Below are 24,954 nucleotides of genomic sequence, written 5' to 3'. Positions count from 1 at the left end.
ACAGCTAGATAATTCAACAAAACCAATAGTAAGTTCCTTTTGTTTTCTTTCTTTCTTTTCTTTTCTTTTTTTTTTTTTTTTGAGACAGCATCTCACTCTGTTGCCCTGGGTAGAGTGCCGTGGTGTCACACCTTACAGCAACCTCTTGGCTCTTGGGCTTAAGCAATCCTCCTGCCTCACTCTCCCTAGTACCTGAGACTACAGGCGCCTGCCAGGACACCTGGCTAATTTTTCTATTTTTAATAGAGACACAGTCTTGCTCCTGCTCAGGTTGGTCTGGAAATTCTGAGTTTAAGAGATCCTCCCGCATCAGGATTACAGGTGTAATCAACCCCTGCACTTGACCTTGATATTCCTTAAAAGTGACATTTCATCCTAATGCCTCAGTACTTTTTCCTCAGGAAAGTGACAACAGGTGGGGTAAGTAAATTATGGGGTCATTTCCTCCCCTGCAAAATGGGCCACAGTAAATAGTTTGAACTCTATGTCTTTATTATCATCTTGCCTTTAATTTCAGCCTTCCTTCTACACACACACACACACACACACACAATGACTTTTTACTACAAAAAAGTGATCTGTGATCTTTTCATACAAAAAATACAATGGTGTCATTTCTTGTTTGTTTTTGTTTTCGTTTTTTTGAGACAGAGTCTCAAGCTGTTGCCCTGGGTAGAGTGCCATGGCATCGCAGCTCACAGCAACATCAAACTCCTGGGCTCAGGTGATTTTCCTGCCTCAGTCCCCCAGGTAGCTGGGACTACAGGCGCCCGCCACAATGCCCAGATATTTTTTCTTGTTGTAGTTGTGATTTTGTTTTAGCTGGCCCAGGCCAGGTTTGAACCCAACAGCCTTGGTGCATGTGGCCGGCACCCTACCCACTGAGCTACAAGCACTGCCTTTTATAAACAAACAACAAAAAAAAAAAAACAGACTCTGTCTCAAAAAAAAAAAGAAAAAGAAAACATTGATTTAATTTTTATTATTTATTGAATTAATGAATAGATAGATCCCTTTTTTTTTTTGGAGATAGTCTCACTCAGTCACCCTTGGTAGAGTGCTGTGGTATCACAGCTCATGCACCTCAAACTAACTCTTGGGCTCAAGCAATTGTCTTGTCTCAGCCTCCCAGGTAGCTGCATTTACAGGTGCCAGCCACATCGCCCAGTTATTTTTGGAGGCGGGGTCTCACTCTTGCTCAAGTTGATCTGGAACTCCTAAACTCAAGCAATCCACCCACCTTGGCCTCTGATAGTGCTGGGATTACAGGCGTGAGCTACCTCGCCTGGCCAAATAGACTGAAGCAAATCTTACACAGACCCTTCTTCTATACTAAAACTAATCATATATACTTCTCTGGCAATTGAAGTAGAATTTATTTATTTACTTATTTATTTATTTTTTAGACACAAGAGTCTCATTTTATTGCCCTCAGTAGAGTGCTGTAGCATCACAGCTCACAGCAACCTCCAACTCTTGGGCTTAAGCAATTGTCTTGCCTCAGTTTCCCGAGTAGCTGGGACAACAGGTACCCACCACAACACCCGGCTATTTTTTGTTGCAGTTTGGCCAGGGCCAGGTTTGAACCCGCCACCCTCAGTATATGGGGCTGGCCCCCTACCCATTGAGCCACAGGCACCGCCTGAAGTGGAATTTATTTTTACCCATTTATTAATTATTTATTTATTTATTTGAGACAAAGTCTCACTTTGTCGCTCTTGGTAGGGTGCTGTGGTGTCACAGCTCACAGCAACCTCAAAATCTTGGGCTTAAGCGATTCTTTTGCCTCAGCCTCCCAGTAGCTGGGACTATAGTTGCCCGTCACAATGCCTAGGTTTTTTGTTTGTTTTGAGACAGAGTCTCACTATGTTGCCGTCAGTAGAGTGCCATGGCGTCACAGCTCACATCAACCTCAAACTCTTGGGCACTAGCGATTCTCTTGCCTCAGCCTCCCAAGTAGCTAGGACTACAGGTACCCAGCACAACGCCCAGCTTTTTTTGTTGTTGTTGCAGTTGTCATTATTTTAGCTGGCCAGGGCTGGGTTTGAACCTGCCAACCTCAGTGTATGTGGCGTGCACCCTAACCACTGAGCTACAGGAGCCGCCATACCCAGCTACTTTTAGAGACAGGGTCTCGCTCTGGTTCAGGCTGGTCTCGAACCTGTGAGCTCAGGCAATCCACCTGCCTCATGGATCCACCAAGTATTTTTACCCTTTTAAACTTTAAATGAAGTATCAAATCATATCTTAAAATAATTTCTACCTAGATTGGTTAAGAAAAATCCTCTGTTCTCAAACATAGTGTCTTCTTTCTTTTTCTTGAGACAGAGGCTCACTAGGTCGCCCTCGGTAGAGTTTCGTGGTGTCACAGCTCACAGCAACTTCCAACTCTTGGGCTCAAGTGATGCTCTTGCCTCAGGCTCCCAAGTAGCTGCCACTACAGGCACCTATCACAATGCCTGGCTATGTTTTGGTTGTCGTTGTCATTATTGTTTGGCAGGCCCGAGCAGGGATCAAACCCATTACCCCAGTGTATATGGCCAGTGCCCTAACCATTGAGATACAGGCTCCAAGATCCAGCTATTTTTTTGTTGTAGTTGTCATTATTGTTTGACAGGCCTGGGCCAGGTTGGAACCCGTCAACCCCAGTGTATGTGGCCGGCACCCTAGCCACTGAGCTACGGGTGCTGAGTGGGTCTTATTTCAATTTATTCCAGAGAACTACTAAGTTAACTGTATATTTTTTCAAAATTATTCTCTCTCTCTCTCTCTTGTTTTTTTAACTCTAAGCTATTTTTTTTTTTCCCCTGTGGTTTTTGGCCGGGGCTGGGTTTGAACCCACCACCTACAGCATATGGGACCGGCGCCCTACTCCTTGAGCCACAGGTGCCGCCCTCTAAGCTATTTTTTATAATTATTTTCTAATGTTCAAAAAGCACATTCTTCTGTAGTTTGTGGCTGGTTTTTAAGTGTAAGCTGGTGCGACCTTATTGCTATGTCAGAATCTTCATGTTAACATACCTGGTCAGGGAGATGAGCGACACTTTACTTGTTCTTTATACAATGACATTACCAAATTTGATGAGAGTCCACATCATCCAAGGGTCTGCTGGGCTCAGAATGGGTCAGAGGGGAGAGAAACTGGACTTCCGGAGCATGGTGAGAAGGCCATGTGGTCGGTGAGTCACGAGATTCAGGCAGGTCTCAGATTCTCCAGCCCATGCTATACCGAGGACACTCAGCTCACAGTGTGGCTGAACTTCTTACATAGGAGAGAGAGTTTAAAACACATTTAAAACATGTAAACTTTACGTGCAGTTTTTACTGTATTTGCTTGTTTTATTCCTATAGTTTTCCACAAAAATTAGCAATCTAATGTGTGTATAAGTGTTGCTTATGGGGGAAACTTAAAAATACCTTTACTTCCTAGATGCTAAAAAATCATTTTTTTTTTTAGCAGATTAGCATTTACCATCCTGTTTTTAAAAATAACACCTCTAATTTACTAAGTTACTCTTCTGTTACCAGTTTGAATCAGCAGTCAAGGAAACTACTTTCCAAAGTAAGTGTGTGAGATCCTGATTCTGGCCCTCATCGGCTTTGGGTCAGCCTGACTTTGCTGCAAGGCCCATGTGTAAATGGAACTCTGTTTGTGGGTTTGGTTTCTACTTGACTGAGTTAGAAACAGATTGTGCCCTTGCCAGCAGCCAGCCACCTCCCCGAGAGAGAGGTGCTGTCCTGCAGTTTGGGGGAGGTGGGCAGGGAAGAATAAGATACTGTAGCCACATCCAGAATAACTTAGCATGATGCCAGAAGGAAGAACAGCATCATTTTCTAGTATCATAGTCTACCGTTAATAAGAGGTTAAGAGTGTATCTTATTTATTTGCTAAAGTTGCAATAAAATATTTGTCAAGAGGGAAGAAAATACTACCCAAGTATATGATCCCACTCCTCTGTTTACAACAGTTTCTTCCCTCTTCCCTCAACATTTTGTGTGGTGGTACCAGTACTCATTTATAGGTTGAAATCATGGGTTTCTAATTCGATGAAAGGTAATTTAATAATTATACAGATGGATAGGCACAAATGGAAAAATTATTCAGAATTTATACTCAACAATCATACTTAATACAGAAGTGAAATCAGAACGCTGTTCTGAAAAGAGGAAATCAAAATGGGAATATTTCCGTTTCTTTGCAAACAAGTCTGCATTTCATTGTATGTTTGAAAAATCAGTTACCTATTTCATTATAATTTCTCAATATTGAATGCCCAGTTATTGTGTAAATTGAGAAAGGACCTTTGTAACTTGACCAAAGTAAGAAGGAAAGTATTTGCTTATAGCGTGAAAAAGGGAAGTGAGACCCAGCCAAAGTTCCGTTCTAATTACTTTGGCCCTGGAAGCTTAAAGATAACAGAATACTGAGAATGTATTAACAAAGAATCAAAAGTCCTCGAGAGTGATTTTATCAGTTGTGCAATACGAAGGATATTGATTTTTTTGTTTGTTTGTTTGTTTGAGATAGAGTCTCACTCTGCAGCTCATAGCAACCTCAAATTCCTGGGCTCAAGTGATCCTCTTACTTCAGCCTCCCAAGTAGCTAGAATTATAGGTACCCACCACCAAGCCCAGCTAATATTTCTTTTTCTTTTTTTCTTTCTTTCTTTTTCTTTTTCTTTTTTTTTCTCTTTTTTGAGATAGAGTCTCACTATGTTGCCCTTAGTAGAGTGCCATGCCATCTGGTGTCGCAGCAACTTCAAACTCTTGGGCTCAACCGATTCTCTTGCTTCAGTCTCCCAAGTAGCTGGAACTATAGAAGCCTGCCACAACGCCCGGCTATGTTTTTGTTGTTGTTGCAGTAGTTATTGTTGTTGACATTGACATTGTTTGAACCCACCAGCCTCGGTGTATGTGGGCCTGCCACCCAGAGTATTTATGAGGTCTAGAGTATTTTGAGTCTCTTCACTTGAATACTCAAGAATAATTTCCCATTATTTGGAGGATTAAGTGCCTATGTGTGACCCTGCTCCCCCCATCCCAGCCTCATTTCTCTTTACCACTTTTTTCCACCAGACATCCCAGCACTTAGTTCAGTGCCTACGTCAACTTATTATTCAAAACCTCTGGGTCTTGGGATGTGCTGTTTCAGCTCCACACGCCCACAATTTCCCCACCTCTGTCAGATCACCCCTCGGGCCTCACTGAGAACCTCCTTCATGTGTTCACCGCCTCTGTCCATTTCTCCCATCAGCGCTGCGGCTCTACTTCTGTAGCACTGACTGCACCTCAAATTAGTTATTTTCAAACAGCATGGCTTGCTTTTCTATAAACTGCTGGCTCCTACCAGAACCTGGGCTCCTAGTGTGAGGCTTGCCTTGCGGATGGCAGCTACTAGAGAAACACCATCAAACAAATCATTCCCAGTAAATGCACGCGAGCATGGCATATGGCCAAAACTGCTACTATAGGAAGCATGTGAAAAGCAACTCAGAACTTAAATGCCAGGATGCCCAGCACAAAAGTGTTTTTAAATGTTAAATATCTCTCTAGAAGCGTCTTAACTTTAAATATCCCTTGAACAGAAATGTTCTTACTGTTAAAATCAGCATCAGTGATTGCTCCAGATGTGCCCTCCTCTCTTGGCTCACGTCACCTCCTCTATGCCCACCTACCCTCAACCCTCAATCCCCCGGCTTTATCATTCAGAGGGCCTCACTCTCCCCACGTCACTCTGTCGTCTTACAATTGCCGGCGCTCAGCACAGAGTGGCCCATAGGTGCCCAGTTGTTGTTTGGGAAGTGATGAAACTCTAGTCTCTCTTGTTAAAGAGGTTTGTGGCCTGGTGATTAAAATTAGACCCAAGATGACAGATATGTTTTAGAGTTTTATACTTAGCTTTATTTTTTTTTTATTTATTTTTTTTAGACAGAGTCTCACTATTTCTTCCTCGGTAGAGTGCCATGGCATTATGACTCACGACAACCTCAAACTCTAGGGCTTAAGTGATTCTCTTGCCTCAGCCTCCCAAGTAGCTGGGACTACAGGCGCCTGCCACACAGCAGGCTATATTTTGCTTGTAGTTGTCATTGTTTGGCAGTCCCGGGCTGGGCTCGAACCCGCCAGCTCTGGTGTATGTGGCTGGAGCCCTAGCTGCTGAGCTACAGGCACTGAGCCTTATACTTAGCTTTAAATCTCCTTAATATCTCCAATTCTGCCATGATAGCCACTCTGATAAGTAGTTAGGTAACAGAAGTCCCATGTGCCCAAGACAGGCCTGCCTGCCACAGGAGAGGGAGGTAAATTAGAGAAGTTTCTAATATAGCAGGAAACACAAATAGGTAACTGATTAAATGGAACAGAAAGTTCCTGAAGACGCTATCCGAGCACACAGGAAAGAACATTGTATTCTGAAGGCATTTAGTTGACCTTTGTAGAATTATAGGGTTTCCACAGGCAGAGTAGAGGGAAGAGCACAGGCGGGAGAGCTGCAGTGGAGGCTGAGAGAGAGGCACAGGGACTGGGAACAGTGACTGACCCTGGAGCAATCTGTCCTGCTCTGTGGCTGGAGGTGGGTGCAGGGCGGGGTCCTGCTGTGCCAGTGCTGCCCCGCATCAGGCTGAGTGCTCCGGTGATGGGTTTCACGCACAATAACTTTGTGCCTCTTGTAGCACAGAACTGGCCCTTCAGTGGAGACAGTCCCTATTGCCCTGTCCTCTGGTGTATGTTCACTAGGAGAATTCCCTCTCAATGTTAACCGGGTACTTGACTCAAAATGCAACAGCAAAACCACAGCATAGACTACACTTAAGTGATTTCTGGAGTTTGGATCACATCAGAAAACCCAGGAAGGAAATTATCTAGCTTGTTTGATATATTTTGCAATGAGCAGGAGCTCAAATTAGGGGACACTGCATTCTAAAAGAACAGAAGCCTGTAATCATCTGTAATTGTAGCACTCTGACAGCCTGTGGGAAGATGGCTTGAGCTGAGAAGTTCAAGGGCAGCCTGGGCAAAGTGAGACTCGTCTCTACTAAAAATAGAAAATAATAGAAAAATTAGCAGAGTGCGGTAGTGTGTGCCTGTAGTCCCAGGTACTCAGGAGGCTAAGGCAGGAGGCAAATTGAACCCAGGAGTTTGAGGTTGTTGTGAGCTAGGTGCTAGGCTGACACCATGGCACTCTAGCCTGAGTGACAGGGAGACGCTGTCTCAATAAGCAAAAGAACAGGGTGGCGCCCATAGTTCTGTGGTTAGGGTGCCAGCCACATACACCAGGGCTGGCAGGTTCGAACCCGGCCTGGGCCTGCGAAACAACGACAGCTACAACCAAAAGTAGTCAGGCATTGTGGTGGGCACCTGTAGTCCCAGCTACTTGGGAGGCTGAGGCAAGAGAATTGCTTAAGCTCAAGAGTTTGAAGTTGCTGTGAGCTGTGATGCCACAGCACTCTACCGAGAGCAACAAAGTGAGACTCTGCCTCAAAAAAATATATAAAAATTAAAAAAAAAAAAAAGAAGGTGATCATTAAGCCTCGGGGGGGAATATAGTCGGGTCTCCATTAGGCAAGCTAATTTATTTACTATTTCCTAGAAACCCATGTGCCTCAAGGGCAAACAAAATAGCACCTTTGGATTGGGGTTAAACCCTCCCGGTCTGACTTGGGGCCAGGCTGCCAGACTTGCAGGGGGCACCTGGTAGGGGCTCTAGTCCTGTGTCACAAGGCTGGAACCCAGCTAGATACAGGCAGGTTCCACTAGTCAAGAAAGGAATTCCTTCACTTCACCTTGCAGTGTCTAGTTTCCCCTTCAGAGCCAGTTTCCCTGGCGCCCCACCCCAGCATTTTCTCCTAGCAGCCCTGCTGCCACAAAAGAGATGAGACTAGGTCCTCTGCACCCCGAGCCAAAGCCCCCGGGCAGCACCAGTTAAGTAATGAGTGGAGTGCACTGAACACCCCCATCCCAAGTTTTTTTTTTTTGAGACAGTCTCACTGTGGTGCCCTTGGTAGAGTGTCGTGGTGTCACAGCTCACAGCAACCTCCAACTCTTGGGCTCAAGCGATTCTCTTGCCTCAGCCTCCCAAGTAGCTGGGACTATAGGTGGCCGCCACAATTGTTGGGTATTTTTTTGTTGGAGTTGTCATTGTGGGTGGTGCCTGTGGCCAAAGGAGTAGGGCGCTGGCCCCATATGCCAGAGGTGGCGGGTTCAAACCCAGCCCTGGCCATAAACTGCAAAAAGAAAAGAAAAGAAATGGAGTTGTAATTGTTGTTTAGCAGGCCCAGCCTGGGCTTGACCCTGCCAGCTCCGGTGTATGTGGCCAGCACCCTAACCACTGAACTATGGGCGCCAAGCCAGGCAAATGGATTGCTTGAGTTCAGGAGTTCAAAACCAGTCTGAACAACAGTGAGACCTCATCTCTACTAAAAGTAGAAAAATTAGCCAGGTGTGGTGGCATGCACCTATAGTCCCAGTTACTTGGGAGGCTGAGACAGGAGGATTACTTGAGCCCAGGAGTTTGAGGTCATAGCACTCTAGCCTGGGCAAAAGGGTAAGCCTCTCAAAAAATAAAGAAAAGAAAAAGAAAAAATTATAAACACAGAGAAGTCTGTCCCTCTAGTCTGAGTCACTGAAAACGAAAACACTGAAGATTATCTCTGGGGTTAACAGTGGGCTGAATTGTGGAAACAAAGAGCCCTTTTCTGGAAAACAGTTTAATTCCTAAGGCTCCCAAGAGCCCTCTCATTTTCTATTTCCAATCACATTCTAATCAGAGAAAACAAACCTAGATCAAAAGCTGAAGTGAAAAGTGAAGTAAATTTGCTATGCCACTAATGGCTGTAAGAAAAATCACTTTGCTTTTTCAAAATCACACAAATTTAGTCTCTAAGTCTCACTTCCTCCCACATGGTCAGGCAATGAGTCTTCTTAAAGCTTTCTTAGCTGATGCCCTGTGCAGGTGCCTCCAAGAGTCTCAAGAAACGATAAAGTCCGGAAAAGGTGGGGGAGACCTAGAGCTTCTACCTGCCCTGGTCACACCCAAGATGCACCTGCCCAGACTAATCGGCCATTTGAAGGCAGGAGGCTCTTTCCCAAGCTTTGTTGACTCCCAAAGCAATTAGCGTTCAATTTCCCAGCGGCCACATGGCATCCAAGAGGCCTCTTGCTATTTTCCCGGGCCCCACATGGTAGTGGGATGTTACCACTATCACCTTAGATCTGCCCGATTTGCCCCCTCAATACCCATGGCCTCAGAAAATCCCCTCCCTGCATCATCCCTCCCAGAGAGTTTAGTTTCCCAAACGAGTGCCTGAAAGTAGTATTCCAGGAAATGCAAATACTATTCTCAAACTACTAGAACTCCTGGCCTCAAGTGATCCTCCCAAAGTGCTAGGATTATAGGCATGAGCCCCCATGCCTGGCCATAAATTCTTTTCTTATTAGAGTGTTTTTTATTCTTTAAAAAAAATTAACTGTGCTATAAAAATAATCCTACCAAAAGTGCATTGTTCTGAGACATTCTCTCTGGTTCCTTTTCACTTATCTGCCAGCCTCGGTGCATGTGGCCAGCGCCCTACCCACTGAGTTACGGGCACTGAGCCACATTCCCCATTCTTATTACATTTCCTATCTATGAAATAGATTTTTAAATAGAAATATTTAGTGTGATTTGCTGCATTTGTCTGGATAATGGACTTACTTGGGAACAACGTGCAACACCCACACTCACACAAAAAAGAAACACACAAAAAAACAAAGGCACGGCTTGGGTCCCAGGCTCAGCTCCCATAGCACAGTGGTTATGGCACCAGCCGCATACACCGAAGTTGGTGGGTTCAAACCCAGCCCAGGCAAGCTAAACAGCAATGAGAACTGCAACAAAAAATAGCCGGGCGTTCTGGCAGGCGCCTGTATTCCCAGCTCCTCCGGAGGCTGAGGCAAGAGAATCACTTAAGTCCAAGAGTTGGAGGTTGCTGTGAGCTGTGACGCCACAGCACTCTACCGAGGGCAACGTAGTGGGACTCTGTCTCAAAAAAAAAAGGCACACAGAATACAGCAACGACAAAAATGATACTTTCCATTGCAGCAAATAAAGCTTTTAACCGTCATCTGCACCGCTCTGCCAACCACAGGTCAGGCTCGGGTTGTTGGTTTTCTCAGGGTGATGAGGTGTGATGCAGGGACGATGTAATCCAGCCAACTTGACAGCTAAAGGAATGGTGAGCAGGACGTCCTGGGGCCAGTCCACTCTCCGTTTAGCTGCTCCTCCAGTCCTTCCCTCTAAGCCCTGAGGAGAATCTGGTCAACGGCTGGAACCTATGCAGATTTCATGAGGCAGGGCAAGGGGCCTGGGTTTTTGTTGTTGTTTGTTTTAGAGACAGAGTCTCATTTTGTCACCCTCAGTAGAGCTCACAGCAGCCTCACACTCTTGGGCTCAAGTGATCCTTTTGCCTCAGCTTCCCAAGTAGCTGGGACTGCAGGTGACCACCACAATGCCCAGCTTTCAGAGACGGGGTCTCTCTCTGGCTCAGGCTGGTCTTGAGCTCCTGAGCTCAGGCAATCCACCCACCTAGACCTCCCAGTGTACTAGGATTACAGGCGTGAGCCACCGCACCTGGCCAAGGGCTCTTTTTAAGCGATTCATAGTGTGGCACAGTGTAGCTCAGGAGGTGGCCGGGTGTGCCATGACAGAGGTCAAGGGTCATCTCCTTGAGGCCTTATAAAAGGAGGAAGGGCCATCTTGGGTGGAGGGGTCAAGGCCAGTTGAATGAGTTCCTTGGTCTTAGTGGATCTGTTAGGAAGCTATCTCAAAAACTACTCCAGGGTAAAGAAGTGAGCAGAGGCAAGAAAGATGATTATCAAGTTAAGTGAAGAGACAGTGATGGATTCCTACTGTTATTTTAGCTAAGCCTGCTCCTTTACAGAGTTCTTACCTTGCACCCCTTCATCAGGGTTCGTAAGGGTGGTTTCAACTCCCCTCTGGGTTTTTACCTAACCTCAATCCTGAGGTGTGGGCAAATGAGGAGGAAAAAGGGGCGATGGCCAGTCTGGCCTCCTCAGGCTGACAGGGCTCAAGTAGGGGTTGTGCGCAGGGTAAGAGAAGGAGACTGTTTGGCAGTCAGCTGCAGATATCCCTAAGGGCTGGGTTCAAGTCCAAGGTTTACATGACAAGAACATTATTATTTTTATTTACAGCCTTCACACAGTTCTTAAGTCAGCTTAAGTTTAAGAGCCCCTATAGAAGCAGTCTGAAGTTCCAGGCAATCTAAGCGAATAGTCCTGAAAATTAATTGGGTGTGGGGCTACTTGTGGGGCCCTGTTGTAGCCACACTGCTTGTTGGGAAATTTTTCTATTCAGGTTTCAATTTCTCCTGACAGACCTGCACAGATTCCCTCCAGGGCAGCCAACGTTAAACCCAGCACTGCCTGGTTATCTAGAAGCACAGCACCTAGGTAGCAAATTGAGTGATTTTTTTTTTTTTTTTTTTGCAGTTTTTGGCCCCCGCTGTGTTTGAACCTGTCACCTCCAGCACATGGGGCCGGCACACTACTCCTTTGAGCCACAGGTGCCACCTAAATTGAGTGATCTTTATTGAGCCCTAAGGCTTTTGCAGTCTTTTCCCCATCAGTGTTAGAGCTGGAGATAATTTCTAATCACGTCTCTTTTGGCATATAATTTAGATTGGGACTAATATACCTAGCAAGTTTTCATACTGTTACCTCTTGGCAGCCATCTCAAAATATGTCAAAGAAATGTATTTTGGGGTCAATATTTCTAATTTCTTTCAGTACCCACTTTGAAATGAAAAGATTTACATATTAAAATTTAATGTTGGCTCAGCTCCTGTAGCTCAGCACCTAGGGCACCAGCCACATACACCAGAGCTGACAGGTTCCAATCCAGTCTGGGTCCGCCAAACAACGACAACTACTTCCAAAAAAAGAAAAAAAATTAGCCAGGCGTGGTGGTGGGCACCTGTAGTCCCAGGTTCTTGGGCAGCTGAGGCAAGAGAATAGCTTAAGCCCGAGAGTTTGAGGTTGCTGTGAGCTATGATGCCATGGGGTGATAAAGTAAAACTCTATCTCAAAAAAGAAAAACCTCAAATTTATCTTAGAACTAAGAAGCAGGAAAAAAAACAGTTGGAGCAAACCTGACTACTATATATAATTATGTATCTTTTGTCTGGTCTCTTAGTCCTGTAAACAGATCAGTTTAGTTAAACAACTATGTCTCATTCCTGAGCTGGCATTGCAGACAAGGCTAGAATCTAAGACTGGTGGATCATAGTTTTTCATTTTTGAATCATATTTTTCTGTCTAGTTTTCCATTTTATTCAAGATAAATCACAGTATGAGTAATTTACTTGTTAAAATAAATTATACTCTCAGTATGCTGGTATGATGGTTTGCATAAAGTACAGGAAGAATAATTACTAGCCATCTAGGCTTTTCTTTCTTTTAAAATTGGCTTTGCTGGAACTTTTTTTTTTTGCAGTTTTTGGCTGGGGCTGGATTTGAACCCACCACCTCTGGCATATGGGGCCAGCGCCCCACCCCTTTGAGCCACAGGCACCACCCTGCTGGAACCTTTTATAAAGACTCAAAAGCCTCTCCTAAGCCAAGGTTTCATCTGTGTCATTAGATACCTGTATGCATTGAGTAAATTCTTCTTTTCTTGAGGTCCCAAAGTGATCTGGGTTTCCTAAACCTGTCAGCAAGTAACATTCTTTACTCACCACAGATCAGAAAATGTTATTGATGTGGGTGGCACCTGTGGTTCAAGAAAATGTTATTGATAAGATATTTAATTAGTTTTTCCAATGGGCATTTTATTGGCCTTTTAAGGGTCAACCTTAATTTTTTAATGCAGGCTGGACACCTCTGAAAATATGTCATTCCATTCAAAGCCTTGGTAAAATAACCAATGTCTTCCCCTGTGTCTTCCCCCTTGGTAAAATAACCAATGTCTTCCCTGGAAGAAAATAGATTCTTATTGAACTTATTACTATATCACCATAAATTAAGAATATTTACAAATGGTTTTCAAATTTCAATTTTTTTTAAATTTTCAAATTCTGGGGAAATCAAATAGAAAAAAATAAATATTTCAAATTTTGCTTACAAATACATACCTTTGTTGTAAGGTATAATCAGCTCAAAAGATGGAAAAGGATTTTCTTAACTTCTGGGAAACAACACAGAAAGGATCATCAATGTCTGCAACAGAGAGTCATAAAAATTAGCTCAGTCCCATGTAATTAATTTCTGTTCTGTGTGAGGTTAAATCATAAAAATTAGCTCAGTCCCATGTAATTAATTTCTGTTCTGTGTGAGGTTAAGTTAGCAATACTCATGGGTATGTCAGATTTCTAATAAAGTCCTGGGAGTTTGCTTTTATTACAATGGTATATAATCTCCAAAGCTATCAGAAATTTGTGTTCAAGAGAATCTGTCAGCCTTTCCATTACTTTCCTTGAAGGACAAACGTTGGACCTAGCCAGTTAAAAAAACACTTTCTGAGGTGAATCAAAATAAAATAATTGTCTAGAAAGACAAAGGTCCTAGAACAGCCATGGTTAGAGAGACAACCATTATGACACCTTTGGTAGAGTGCCGTGGCATCACAGCTCACTGCAACCTCAAACTCTTGGGTTTAAGCGATTCTCTTGCCTCAGCCTTCCAAGTGCTGGCAGTACAGGCACCCGCCACAATGCCCATCTATTTTTGTTGTTGTTGTTGTTGTAGTTGTCATTGTTGGTTAGCTGGCCCGGGACGGGTTTGAACCCGCCATCCTGGGTGTATGTGGCCCACGCCCTAACCACTGAGCTATGAGCACCGCCCAACCCTAATGCTTTTAACATTTACTTTTTTCTAGTTAGCCAAAAGCCTACTAAAGGCAACAAAAGGATTATCTAGATGAGGCATAAGATCTGTGCTTCTTTCAGTCCAGTTACTGAAAAGGTTAACAACAAAAAAAAAACCTTCTAAAGTGTGATTTTTAAATTAAAGAGAAACATATCATGTAATTTCACTAAGAGTGGATTAATATTTCAGGAAAACTTGGTTGTTTTAACCAAATTTTATAAATTATAGCCAACTAGATCACATGTAAATTTCTTCATATATTTTCTCTTACGACATCTATTCAAAGCTGCACAGATAAGACAAACCTGTTAAAAACCTTCTGTTTTATCCTTATTTTCCGTTTTCTTAAATAACCAATCGTTCTATTTCAGAACAAAAGTTTACCACAAAAGAGCTTTACTTATTCAATATTATGTTACTTTCTGTTTAACCTTTCTTATTAAAAATGTTTTTCATAAGAGAGGAGCAGTTTGCTATAAAGCCATTCACTTAGCCAAACGGATAACTAAAAGATTTTAAAAGGCAAAAATTTATTTTATGATAAAGAAAAGACTCAGTTTGCCAACCAATCACAACACCTAATATGGACAGATGGAGTATGGATGAGACTCAGTTTCCCCATCTTAAGACCTCATATAGACCACTGAAATATTACACAAAAAGGTGTACCAAAATCTTCTGTTATTTCTGTTAACATCATATGAAAATCTTGTTCAAATGATTTCGTTGCATTAGTGTATTAACGATAAAGCCAATTTCAATACAATTTTATAACAAATCCACCTAACTTTATTGATTTTACTTTAAGTTAATTTTTATAAGTCCTTTACAATCTTTACTTTTTTATTAAATCATAAACACATAGACCATGTATATATTAATGCATTTATGGGGTACAATGTGCTGATTTCATATACAATTAGGAGTGTTTACATCACACTGGTTAATATATACCTCGTACAATCTTTACTTTTAACTTTTACATCTGTTTAGTTCTAATAATCCTTTCCTTGTTTAATTAAAAAATTTTTTTTCTTTAGACAGAGTCTCACTATGTTGCCCTCGGTAGGGTGCAGTGGCGTCACAGCTCACAGCAACCTCTCAAACTCTTGTCGTTGTGGTTTAGCTGGACCCAGGCCACTTTGAACCCACCAGCCCTGGTGTGTGTGGCAAGTGCCCTAACCACTGAGCTATGGGCTCTGAGACTTAAAAAAGTTTTAAACGGCCAAACTGCAACAAAATAATAGCCGGGCGTTGTGGCGGGCGCCTGTGGTCCCAGCTACTCGGGAGGCTGAGGCAAGAGAATCGCCGAAGCCCAGGAGTTAGAGGTTGCTGTGAGCAGTGTGACGCCACGGCACTCTACCCGAGGGCGGTACAGTGAGACTCTGTCTCTACAAAAAAAAAAAAAAAAAAGAAATCTTTTTGGGCGGCACCTGTGGCTCAGCGGGTAGGGCGCCGGTCCCATATGCCGGAGGTGGCGGGTTCAAACCCAGCCCCGGCCAAAAAAATAAAAAAATAAAAATAAAAAAAAGTTTTAAAAACCCATAAATTAGATAGAATTATCTTTTTCAACAAAACTAACCTTTAAAAAAAAAGAAAGCTTATTTGGCTATGAAAGGTGGCTCACACCTATAATCCTAGCCTTCTAGGAAGGTGAAGTGGAAGGATTGCCTGAACTCATGAATCCTAGACCAGCCTGAGCAAGAGAGAAACCCCAGGTCTCCTAAAAACAGGAAAAAAAAAAAAAAATAGCCAAGCCTTGTGGCAGACGCCTGTAGTCCCAGCTACTCAGGAGGCTGAGGCAAGAGAATCACTTCTGCCCAAGAGTTTGAGGTTGCTGTGAGCTGTGATGCCACAGTACTCTAGCACAGAGTGAACTCTGTCTCAAAAAAAACTTATTTGGTTATCATAATGTCGACTATTAGAGAAACCCAGGACATTAAAGTAACTTTTTCTTTTTTTGAGACAGAGTCTCACTTTGTCCCCCTAGGTAGCAAGAGTAGCCTCTTTAAGACTGTTCTGCCTTCCTTACAAATGCAGGCATTTTTATGGAAAGTTACCAAGAAAAGGCATCTCGAGAATTACAACTTAATCCAAAACTTAATCTACAGCAACATCAAAGTCATCTTTACTGTAATAGTGCAACACTATCTTTTCCTCCTTGTGCTGTTCTCACTAGGATTGTTTGCTCAATTCCTTAAGATATACATCTTCATGGCCGTATGTAAGGAAAAAGAATGTTTTGGTGGGGGGTGTCCTACTTTTAATTTTAACTACTCCAACGTTAGCCCAACCAACTCCATTTTCCTATTTCTCTTCACTACCAGGCCTATGGAGTTAACTTGAGTTTAGGACGGGTTTCCAGCCAGTCATTTGGAGTCAAAGCTGGTGACCTCTAGAGGCCAAGCAGAAAAAGACTGCCATTGATAAAAAATGAGAGGAGCTACAAAGTGACGGGTGACATTCTGTGTGGTGCAGAATTTGTCTTCACAGGCACATCCCAAAGCATAGTTCTTGTGGGTCCTCGTAGTGTTGTTTTTTACAATGTGCACAGTCTCCTGAGATGATTATTTCAGTTGGATAAATGTGATTGGGGAGAGGATTTTAAAAGTCATGTTTTAGACCTCATGTTCTAACGGAAATAGGAGGCAAGGCGTGGAGAGCAAGTTAGAAAAGTTGTTAACATGAGCCTTACTTAGAGTAGTAAAACATTGACTATTGTAATTCTTGTAATTTCTTTAAAAAATTACAATAGTAATTTTTTAAAAGTCTAGAACAGAGGGCGGTGCCTGTGCCTCAACGGAATAGGGCGCTGGCCCCATATGCTAAAGGTGGAGGGTTCAAACCCAGCTCCAGCCAAAAATTGTAAAAAAAAAAAAAAGTCTAGAACAAAACACTGGCTGAGCAACATGGGGTCGTGCTGAGTACTCTTTAAGACAACAGGCACGTGTCTATAAGATAATTTTTTTTTTTTTTTGTAGAGACAGAGTCTCACTTTACCGCCCTCGGTAGAATGCCATGACTTCACACAGCCCACAGCAACCTCAAACTCTTGGGCTTAAGCGATTCTTTTGCCTCAGCCTCCCAAGCAGCTGGGACTTCAGGCGCCCGCCACAGCGCCCGGCTATTTTTTGGTTGCAGTTTGGCTGAGGCCCGGTTCGAACCCACCACCCTCAGTACATGGGGCCGGCGCCCTACTCACTGAGCCACAGGCACCACCCTCTATAAGATAATTTTAAGTGAAAAAGATAAATACAACAGAGTGAATTCACACAGAAGGATTTCAGGAAAATTAATGTTAGTCAAAGCCACAGCCCACTTTAAGCTGACAAAATAATCATTGTCCTGGGCGGCGCCTGTGGCTTAGTGACTAAGGAGCGGGCCCCATATACCGAGGGTGGTGAGTTCAAGCCCAGTCCCCACCAAACTGCAACAAAAAAAAATAGCTGGACGTTGTGGTGGACACTTGTGGTCCCAGCTGCTCGGGAGGCTGAGGCAAGAGAATCGCCTAAGCCCAAGAGCTGGAGGTTGCTGTGAGCTGTGATGCCACCGCACCCTACCAAGGGTGACAAAGTGAGACTCTGTCTCTAAAAAAACAAATAAATAAATAAAAATAATCATTGTCTTTTCTTTCTTTATAGTTGCTCAACTTCATAAGAAAATAGAAGAAAGTTCCTGTCTTAGGAGCAGTGCTCTCTCCCCACTTCTTCCTGAGCCAGGTCCTTAAACAACGTCATTTCATAATTCTCCCATAGGTTAATTCTTAGGAAATCAGCAAGTCTACAGATAGATGCCCTTTCAGTGAATCAATAAACAGTTCCTGCTTTGCACACAACTCAAAGAGGGAGCCCCCATACGGCGAGGAGAAGAAGGAAGTTCAAAGCTGTTAAATACTGGGGCAGCCGCTGCCCTGCTCAGCCTGACTGTCCAGCTGTCCAGCCAACATGAAGACTCTCCTTCTTCTGGGCCTTGTCCTTCTCTCTGTCCCGGCCCAGGGCAAGGTCTTTGAAAGGTGTGAGCTTGCCAGAACCCTGAAACGAATGGGAATGGATGGCTACAGGGGCAACAGCCTGGCAAACTGTAAGTCTGCTGTGCTTCCTACCTTGGAGTTAGCCCAGTGTGGAGACAGTGCGAGGGAAGGAACACGAGGAAGGGCTCTGAGATTTTCTTTGTGGGTTAGTATACTTAGAGTGATCAAAAACATCAGTGTCGATGAAGGAATGAGGACATGGCAAGGGAAAATCGTACACTATTCTAAGTAAAACAGGACCTGCTGTGCCTTTCTAGAGCCCTTAAGTCTGTCCACAGCCTCAGACCCTGAGTGCACACGGGCTGCCTGAAGGACGAACTTGAGGACCTGCTGGAACTCTGCCTTAACTCTAGTATTTTCTCATTTAAAACTTGTGCTCTGAAGGCGGTGTCTGTGGCTCAAAGGAGTAGGGCACCAGCTCCATATGCCGGAGGTGTGAAAGTGGTGGGTTCGAACCCAGCCCCGGCCAAAAACTGCAAAAAAAAAAAAAACTTGTGCTCTGAGAGCCTAGAGTGATGCAGTATTTTTCTTTTCTTTTCTTTTTAATTCCCCTTCCACAACGTGGCATTTTTATCAGTAAAGGTTTTAGACATTATTTTGAATTCCCCATACAAGGGCAGTGGGAGCTAATTGCCCCTCGGTCCCTATTTGTACAAGAGACTTCCTTCCTTCCCGAGGCTCACATGAGCTTTTTGTTTTGTTCTACTTCTGTGGAACAACAGTTTTTCATGTTCTTTCACACAGTTTGAGATGGACTATTAGGAAAAGTTACTTTATAGTTTGGTCCATATTTGTTGATATGATCATTGTACAGACTTTCAGACTGATGTTTAAACATTTCCCCTCAATATTTTTGAGTGAATAAACAAATGGATGAAATCACAGAATAGTTTTTCCTATTCTGTAACTCTCATTTTTAAGATTCTAACTTGAGATCAAATTCACCTTTAGGTATTGGCAAGAAAATTCTCTCTCTGGGAAAATCCTTATTTTTTTCTGATAAAAATTCATTTTTCCATCAGTTTACTTATCTGTTATGAATTTATAAGACCTAGTCAATAGCTCTGTTCATTTTTCTATTCTAGGCTGAATATTGTCTGAAGGAAGGGTAAAAGCAATGGAAGAAAAAGCTATTTTAATATAAAAATATTAAAGGAGCTTTTGTTGTTTGTTTAAAAAAATGATTTACATCGCAAAAGGTTTCTCTGTGGACTCTAACAATAAAGTGTTAAGAAATTTAAAAGTTAAATACATCTTCATACTTATAAGGAAGTCAGTAAAATAGAATTAGCTAAATAGAACTGATTTGGGTCTCTGCAGACTGTCCCTGTTTATTACTACAAATGTGTTCTTTTCAGGGGTGTGTCTAGCCAAATGGGAGAGCAGCTACAACACACTAGCGACCAACTACAATGCAGAAGACCGGAGCACTGACTATGGGATCTTCCAGATCAACAGCCGCTACTGGTGCAACGATGAAAGAACCCCGGGAGCGGTCAATGCCTGTGGCATATCCTGCAATGGTAAGATAAGACAGCATCCAGGAGAGGGCCCAGGACCTAATTGGTTACACCTACAAGAATACAGATTCAGTGTAAATAAAAAAGACCTTGAAGGGTTCATCAGGAACCCAGAAAAACCCCATCTCAACTTCTAGAAGCATGCAGTTATAATTCCCTCAGTAAGAAACCAAAGAGCTGCTATCATAAAAGATTAATTTTTTTGAATATATAAATGTTTCTGGAATGACCTATTAATTTATTGTAAATAGCCGTGCTGATGCTTTGTCCAGAATAATGCCGTTCCTCCCCCTCACTTTGGGAAGATTTAGGGGTATGTTCGTTGTGTAGTCCTTTTTCCATTGTTTAACTTTTTATTATGAAATGTTCTCAATATATAGAAAGTTAGAGAGGTGAGCCATATGTCCTTCATACATTTGGGGTTTTTTGAGACAGATTCTTACTTTGTTGCCCCAGACCAGAGTGCCATGGTGTCACAGCTTACAGCAACCTCAAACTCTTGGGCTCAAGCAATCCTCTTGCCTGAGCCTCCCTAGTAGCTGGAACTACAGGTGCCCACCACAATGCCTGGGTAGTTTTTCCTATTTTAGTAGAGACGGGTCTTGCTTTTGCTCAGGCTAGTTTTGAACTCTTGAGCTCAAAAAATCCACCTGCCTCGGCTTCCCACAGTGCTGGGATTATGGACGTGAGCCACCGCTCCTGGCCCTCATTACACACATTTTACATTTGTTAACATGTTGCCATAGTTGCTTCTTCTACATATTTCTTTTCCTGAGAGATTTTTAAGTGGATTAGAAACATTATGACATTTCATTTCTTTTTTCTTTTTTTTTTTTTTTAGAGAGAGTCCGACTTTGTTGCCCTGAGTAGAGTGCTGTGGCATCATGACTCACAGCAACCTACAACTCCTGGGCTTAGGCGATTCTCTTGCCTCAGCCTCCCGACTAGTTGTGACCACAATGCCTGGGTATTTTTTATTGCAGTTTGGCTGGGGCCGGGTTTGAACCCGCCACTTTCAGTATATGGGGCCAGCACCCTACTCACTGAGCAACAGGCGCCACCCCCTATGACATTTCATTTTTAAATCCTTTAGTTTGAATCTCCAAAAAGTATAGTTCCTATATAATCATTGTCACTACTAACAATTAACTTATGGATTTGTTTATTTGAGGTGAAACAAATATTCTATTGAACTCATATAAAAATAGAAATAACATTTAGAATCCTTAGTGCCAAGAATATTGCATGAACATTACAAACTTGATGTTGTTAAATATTTAAATATTAAAATTTCCATTAGAAAAGATTAATCTAAGAATATTCTTTTAAAAGATCAGTTAACTGGGCGGTGCCTGTGGCTCAAGGAGTAGGGCGCCAGTCCCATATGCTGGAGGTGGCAGGTTCAAACCTAGCCCCGACCAAAAACCAAAAAAAAAAAAAAAAAAAGATCAGTTAAGTTTTATAATATTTTATACTATATAACAATCATATAATATAGTATAATCAAATAATTATACTATATAATAATCTGTGGTCATTAAATAAAAATTAGAAAATGCAAATCAGAAAAAATAGTACCCAGAATTGTATTACCCAGAGATTTATAAGCATTGGTAAATTTTGGTATATATTCTTCCAGAAGGTACATCAATCATGCATATGTAAGTTAAATTGGCAGGGCATGGTGGCTCGTGCCTATAATTCTAACACTCTGGGAGGCCAAGGTAGGTGGATTGCTTAAGCTCAGGAGGTTGAGATCAGCCTGAGCAACAAAGAGACCCCATCTCTAAAAACAGAAAAATTAGCTAGGCAATGTGGCAGGTGCCTATATTCCCAGCTACTCAGGAGGCTGAGGCAGGAGGATCAATTGAGCCCAAGAGTTTGAGGTTGCTGTGAACTATGATGATGCCACAGTGCTCTACCCAGGGTGACAGAGTAAGACTCTACATCAAAAGAAAAGAAAATTATACCACATATCAGGCACATAAAAATCATATAAGCAATATGATATTTTACAAAATTAAATTGCATTATATGTGTTGCTTTACAATTTGCTTATCACACAAAATTATTTCCATGTCAGCAATTAAAATCTGTATTGCCATTTTCGAAGAATGGACAGAATTCTAATATATGAATATCTATAATTTATTGATCCAAGTCTTATTTTTAAGCACTTAGGGTTTTCCATTGTTACCTTTTATAAATTGAGACAAACAGCTTTTTTATTTTTTAGTTTTTTGGGGACGGGGTCTCTGTCTCTCGGGCTGGAGTGCAGATGACTCACTCAGCACAGTAACTTCAAACTCCCACCTGAGCTTCCTGAAGAGCTTCCTGCTGGAGCCAGCCTCCCCAGCAGCTAGGAACAGCCTTGCACATGCTTCTTTGTGACACAGGAAAGTAATTCTCACAGCTGGAATCACCTGGAGCTCAAGTGGGTCCTTGGCTTCCAGTGAGAGAGAATGAAGGAGCTGCCTGCAGTGTAAAGCGAAAGCAAATTTTATTTAGGGAATGTGGTAAATGGTCCTCCACAGCTAGAGCCCAGGCTAGTTCTTCTGCAGGGAGAACAGCCCTTGTGGGTTTTTGGATACCTTTATTTAAACAATGGCTTAATCATAAGCTAAGCAGAGGAAGAATATTCATATTAATTTTTGGAAAAGGGTGAAGCTTTCTTAGAATGGGAAGCTCCCCTATCCTCACTTTGTTTATAAGGTCCCTCTGGGAACTGTTCCGATATGGGTGGGAGTTTGTTTAGCACACTAAGGTCTTAGCATTAAAGCATAATGAGCTGCAAGGGCAAGAAGTGACCCGTTTCCTTGCGACCTCAGTTCCAGCTGGTTTTCCCATGTATGGTCACGCATCTGGTTTTTGATCAGGGTGGTTAGGAGCTTTTCACTCTGTTAAGCAATGCCTGCCAGTTCCCCATCTCAGTTTGACTTATCGGGGTGCCTTATCTTACTTGTTAAGGACAAATTTACAATAGTGGTACTGCTGAGTAAAAAATTACAAGGCATCTTTTTTTACAGCGTCTAGTACAAAGAGGACCTTCCATCATATTAGTTAATAATTCCAAAGCTCCCAATGACTTTGGCAAATGAGAAAACAGAATGTTACATTTCATGTGTAATGGGGCAGAATAAAGACAAAGTTTCCCCTGACAAATCACAGATACATGGACTCTTGGAAAATAATTTCTTAGTATTCTTTCCTCGGCTTAACAGAACAAAGCTGGCCAAAACTAAACTTAACATGCAATTTCTAGGAAACTTGTTTTCATTCCTTCCCATCTTTCTTTCAGCTTTGCTACAGGATGACATCACTCAGGCGGTAGACTGTGCTAAGAGAGTTGTCAGGGACCCACAAGGCATCAGAGCATGGTATGTTTTAAGTGTTAAACGGGAAAATGACTCTATTGTTGATATTGGCCATGACAGAAGACTTTCAAAGACAAACATGCTACTGAGAGCTGAAAATTGCATCTTTTGGTTTATGCTAAATCAGCAGTTCTCAACCTGTGGGTCGCGACCCCTTTGTAACAATGAAAATACATTAGGCATTAGGACGGTGGAGAACCACTGTGCTAAAAATCCTTGAAGAAACAGTTACCGTAACTGATTCAGAATGTTACTCTTTTATTACTCCTCAATTTATTTAAGAGATTTCTAGAGCTTTTATGATTCTTCACACTTGATCCATTCTTGAAGCTATGTGTAGAATAAGCAAATATTGAGTGCCCTTTGCAGGTGCTACTGAGGGTTGCATGCTACTTAATCTTACATGCAGCACTCTATGCTCCGCTGAGTGTGCCGAGGAGGAGTGAACTATTTCAGGTGAAGTATTTTAGATACTTTCATTGAATAAATGGCTACACCTGGGTCTATCGGTAGCCTGTTTTTTTATTTTTTTTTTAATTTTTTTTTGTAGAGACAGAGTCTCACTTTATGGCCTCACACAGCTCACAGCAACCTCCAACTCCTGGGCTTAAGCGATTCTCCTGCCTCAGCCTCCCGAGCAGCCGGGACTACAGGCGCGCGCCACAACGCCCGGCTATTTTTTGGTTGCAGTTTGGCCAGGGCCGGGTTTGAACCCACCACCCTCGTTATATGGGGCCGGCGCCCTACCGACTGAGCCACAGGCGCCGCCCGGTAGCCTGTTTTTTATCTATTGATAAAAGAGTTTGTTTCCCCAAAGGTTTAGAGTATGTATATTGCAATGTAGATTTATAATAACCTTTTCACTGTTTATTTTACCTTTCTTCCCAGGATGGCCTGGAGAAATAATTGTCAAAACGGAGATGTCACCCAGTATATTCTGGGTTGTGGAGTATAACCACAGAATTTTCCTTCTTTGGCTCATTTTGTCTCCTTTTCATATTAAGGGAATTGTAGTTAAAATGTCACACTCCCATTGTTTCCCCTTTTTACAGAAGCAGGAGAAAAATATGTTTTTCCTTCTAAGAGGCTTAACATTCACTAGTGTAGTTATTATTTAATGTTAAGCCTACAACATTATTCAGTTTACAAATAGAACTACTGCTGGTGAAAATTTTTTCTAAAACCATGGTCATCAAATCCATGTCCAATACCTTCATTTACGACCAAAGAAGTAACGTAGTTCTTAAATGACACAGTAATTCCCAATTCATAAAGCATATTTCCTCCTAAACTTCTATTCCTATATTTTATTTTATTTATATTCCTATATTTTATTAACTTGAAGATTTATGCATTATGAGTAAATCTGAGGCAGATGAGCTTGCAAGTGTTGAAACAATTACTAATTAACCACAGGTGTGACATCACACATGCTGTAAGAAATATAAACATTATCATTAAAGGTTTTGCAATGCAAACTTTGTCTTTTTTTTTGTTTGTTTAGCTCCATCTAGGGTCTCTGAAGAAAAACTATATTTATTTCAAAACAATGATTTGGCTCTGTTACTATATGCCTATATCCTCCCCCAGCTGAATATTACTGGAGAAAAATCTACAAGCATGCTGACGGGTCTCACTTTAACTTCATAACCACAAATATCAAATGGGCCCTCAAGGGGGGCTTCCATCTCAGTCACGTCTCTGCATTCCTTCTGTGTTGGTGGCCCTGATCTCCAAAATCACTGTTTTACTCTTCTCTCCTAAAAAACCCCGACACACACATCCCACAGTCCCCTGTGCCCCCTCATCCTCCACCACCCTCTGCTCTCAGCAGATAACCTGGCCTCGTGTTTCACAGAGAGAACAAAAGTAACTTCACACAAAGTCCTTCCTTCAAAGTCACCAATCAGCTCTCTGACACCTTCCCCTCATTTCCGGGATGAAGGGCCTGTGCTTGAGCCCATGGTAGTGTCCCACATGCAGTCTCTAGCCCATCCCAGTCTACTCCAACTTAGGCTGAGTGGTTCCTGCATCCTAAGTTTCTCCCTCTTTGCTCGGTCACCTTCGTCATCCTATAGAGTAACCTCTCCCTTACAAAGAATACTCCATTGACCCTACAGAACCCTCCAGCCATGGCTCCACTCTCTGCTCTCTTTACAGCAAGACTTCTGGG

General features: G+C 42.5%; 1 protein-coding gene across 2 annotated transcripts in view; it reads left to right on the top strand.

Moving 5' to 3' along the window:
• Nucleotides 1-24,253, top strand: part of LOC128581623 (lysozyme C-like) — a 51,145-nt gene extending 26,892 nt beyond the window's left edge. The window contains exons 1-4 of one of the 2 annotated variants that reach the window (XM_053584706.1): nucleotides 17,632-17,937; nucleotides 19,246-19,410; nucleotides 22,706-22,784; nucleotides 23,670-24,253. In XM_053584706.1, the coding sequence (XP_053440681.1) occupies nucleotides 17,802-17,937; nucleotides 19,246-19,410; nucleotides 22,706-22,784; nucleotides 23,670-23,736 (447 nt within the window). In that variant the 5' untranslated portion in view covers nucleotides 17,632-17,801 and the 3' untranslated portion in view covers nucleotides 23,737-24,253. Of the gene's footprint in view, nucleotides 1-17,612; nucleotides 17,938-19,245; nucleotides 19,411-22,705; nucleotides 23,356-23,669 lie in introns of those variants that run through there. The other variant, XM_053584705.1, reaches the window with a different exon arrangement.
• Nucleotides 24,254-24,954: the final 701 nt, after the last annotated feature.

This window comes from Nycticebus coucang, chromosome 3, assembly GCF_027406575.1.
Source record: "Nycticebus coucang isolate mNycCou1 chromosome 3, mNycCou1.pri, whole genome shotgun sequence".
NCBI classification, from domain to species: Eukaryota; Metazoa; Chordata; class Mammalia; order Primates; family Lorisidae; genus Nycticebus; species Nycticebus coucang.
The sequence above is the reverse complement of the archived record's forward strand: the minus strand, read 5'-3'. Positions and strand labels throughout refer to the sequence as shown.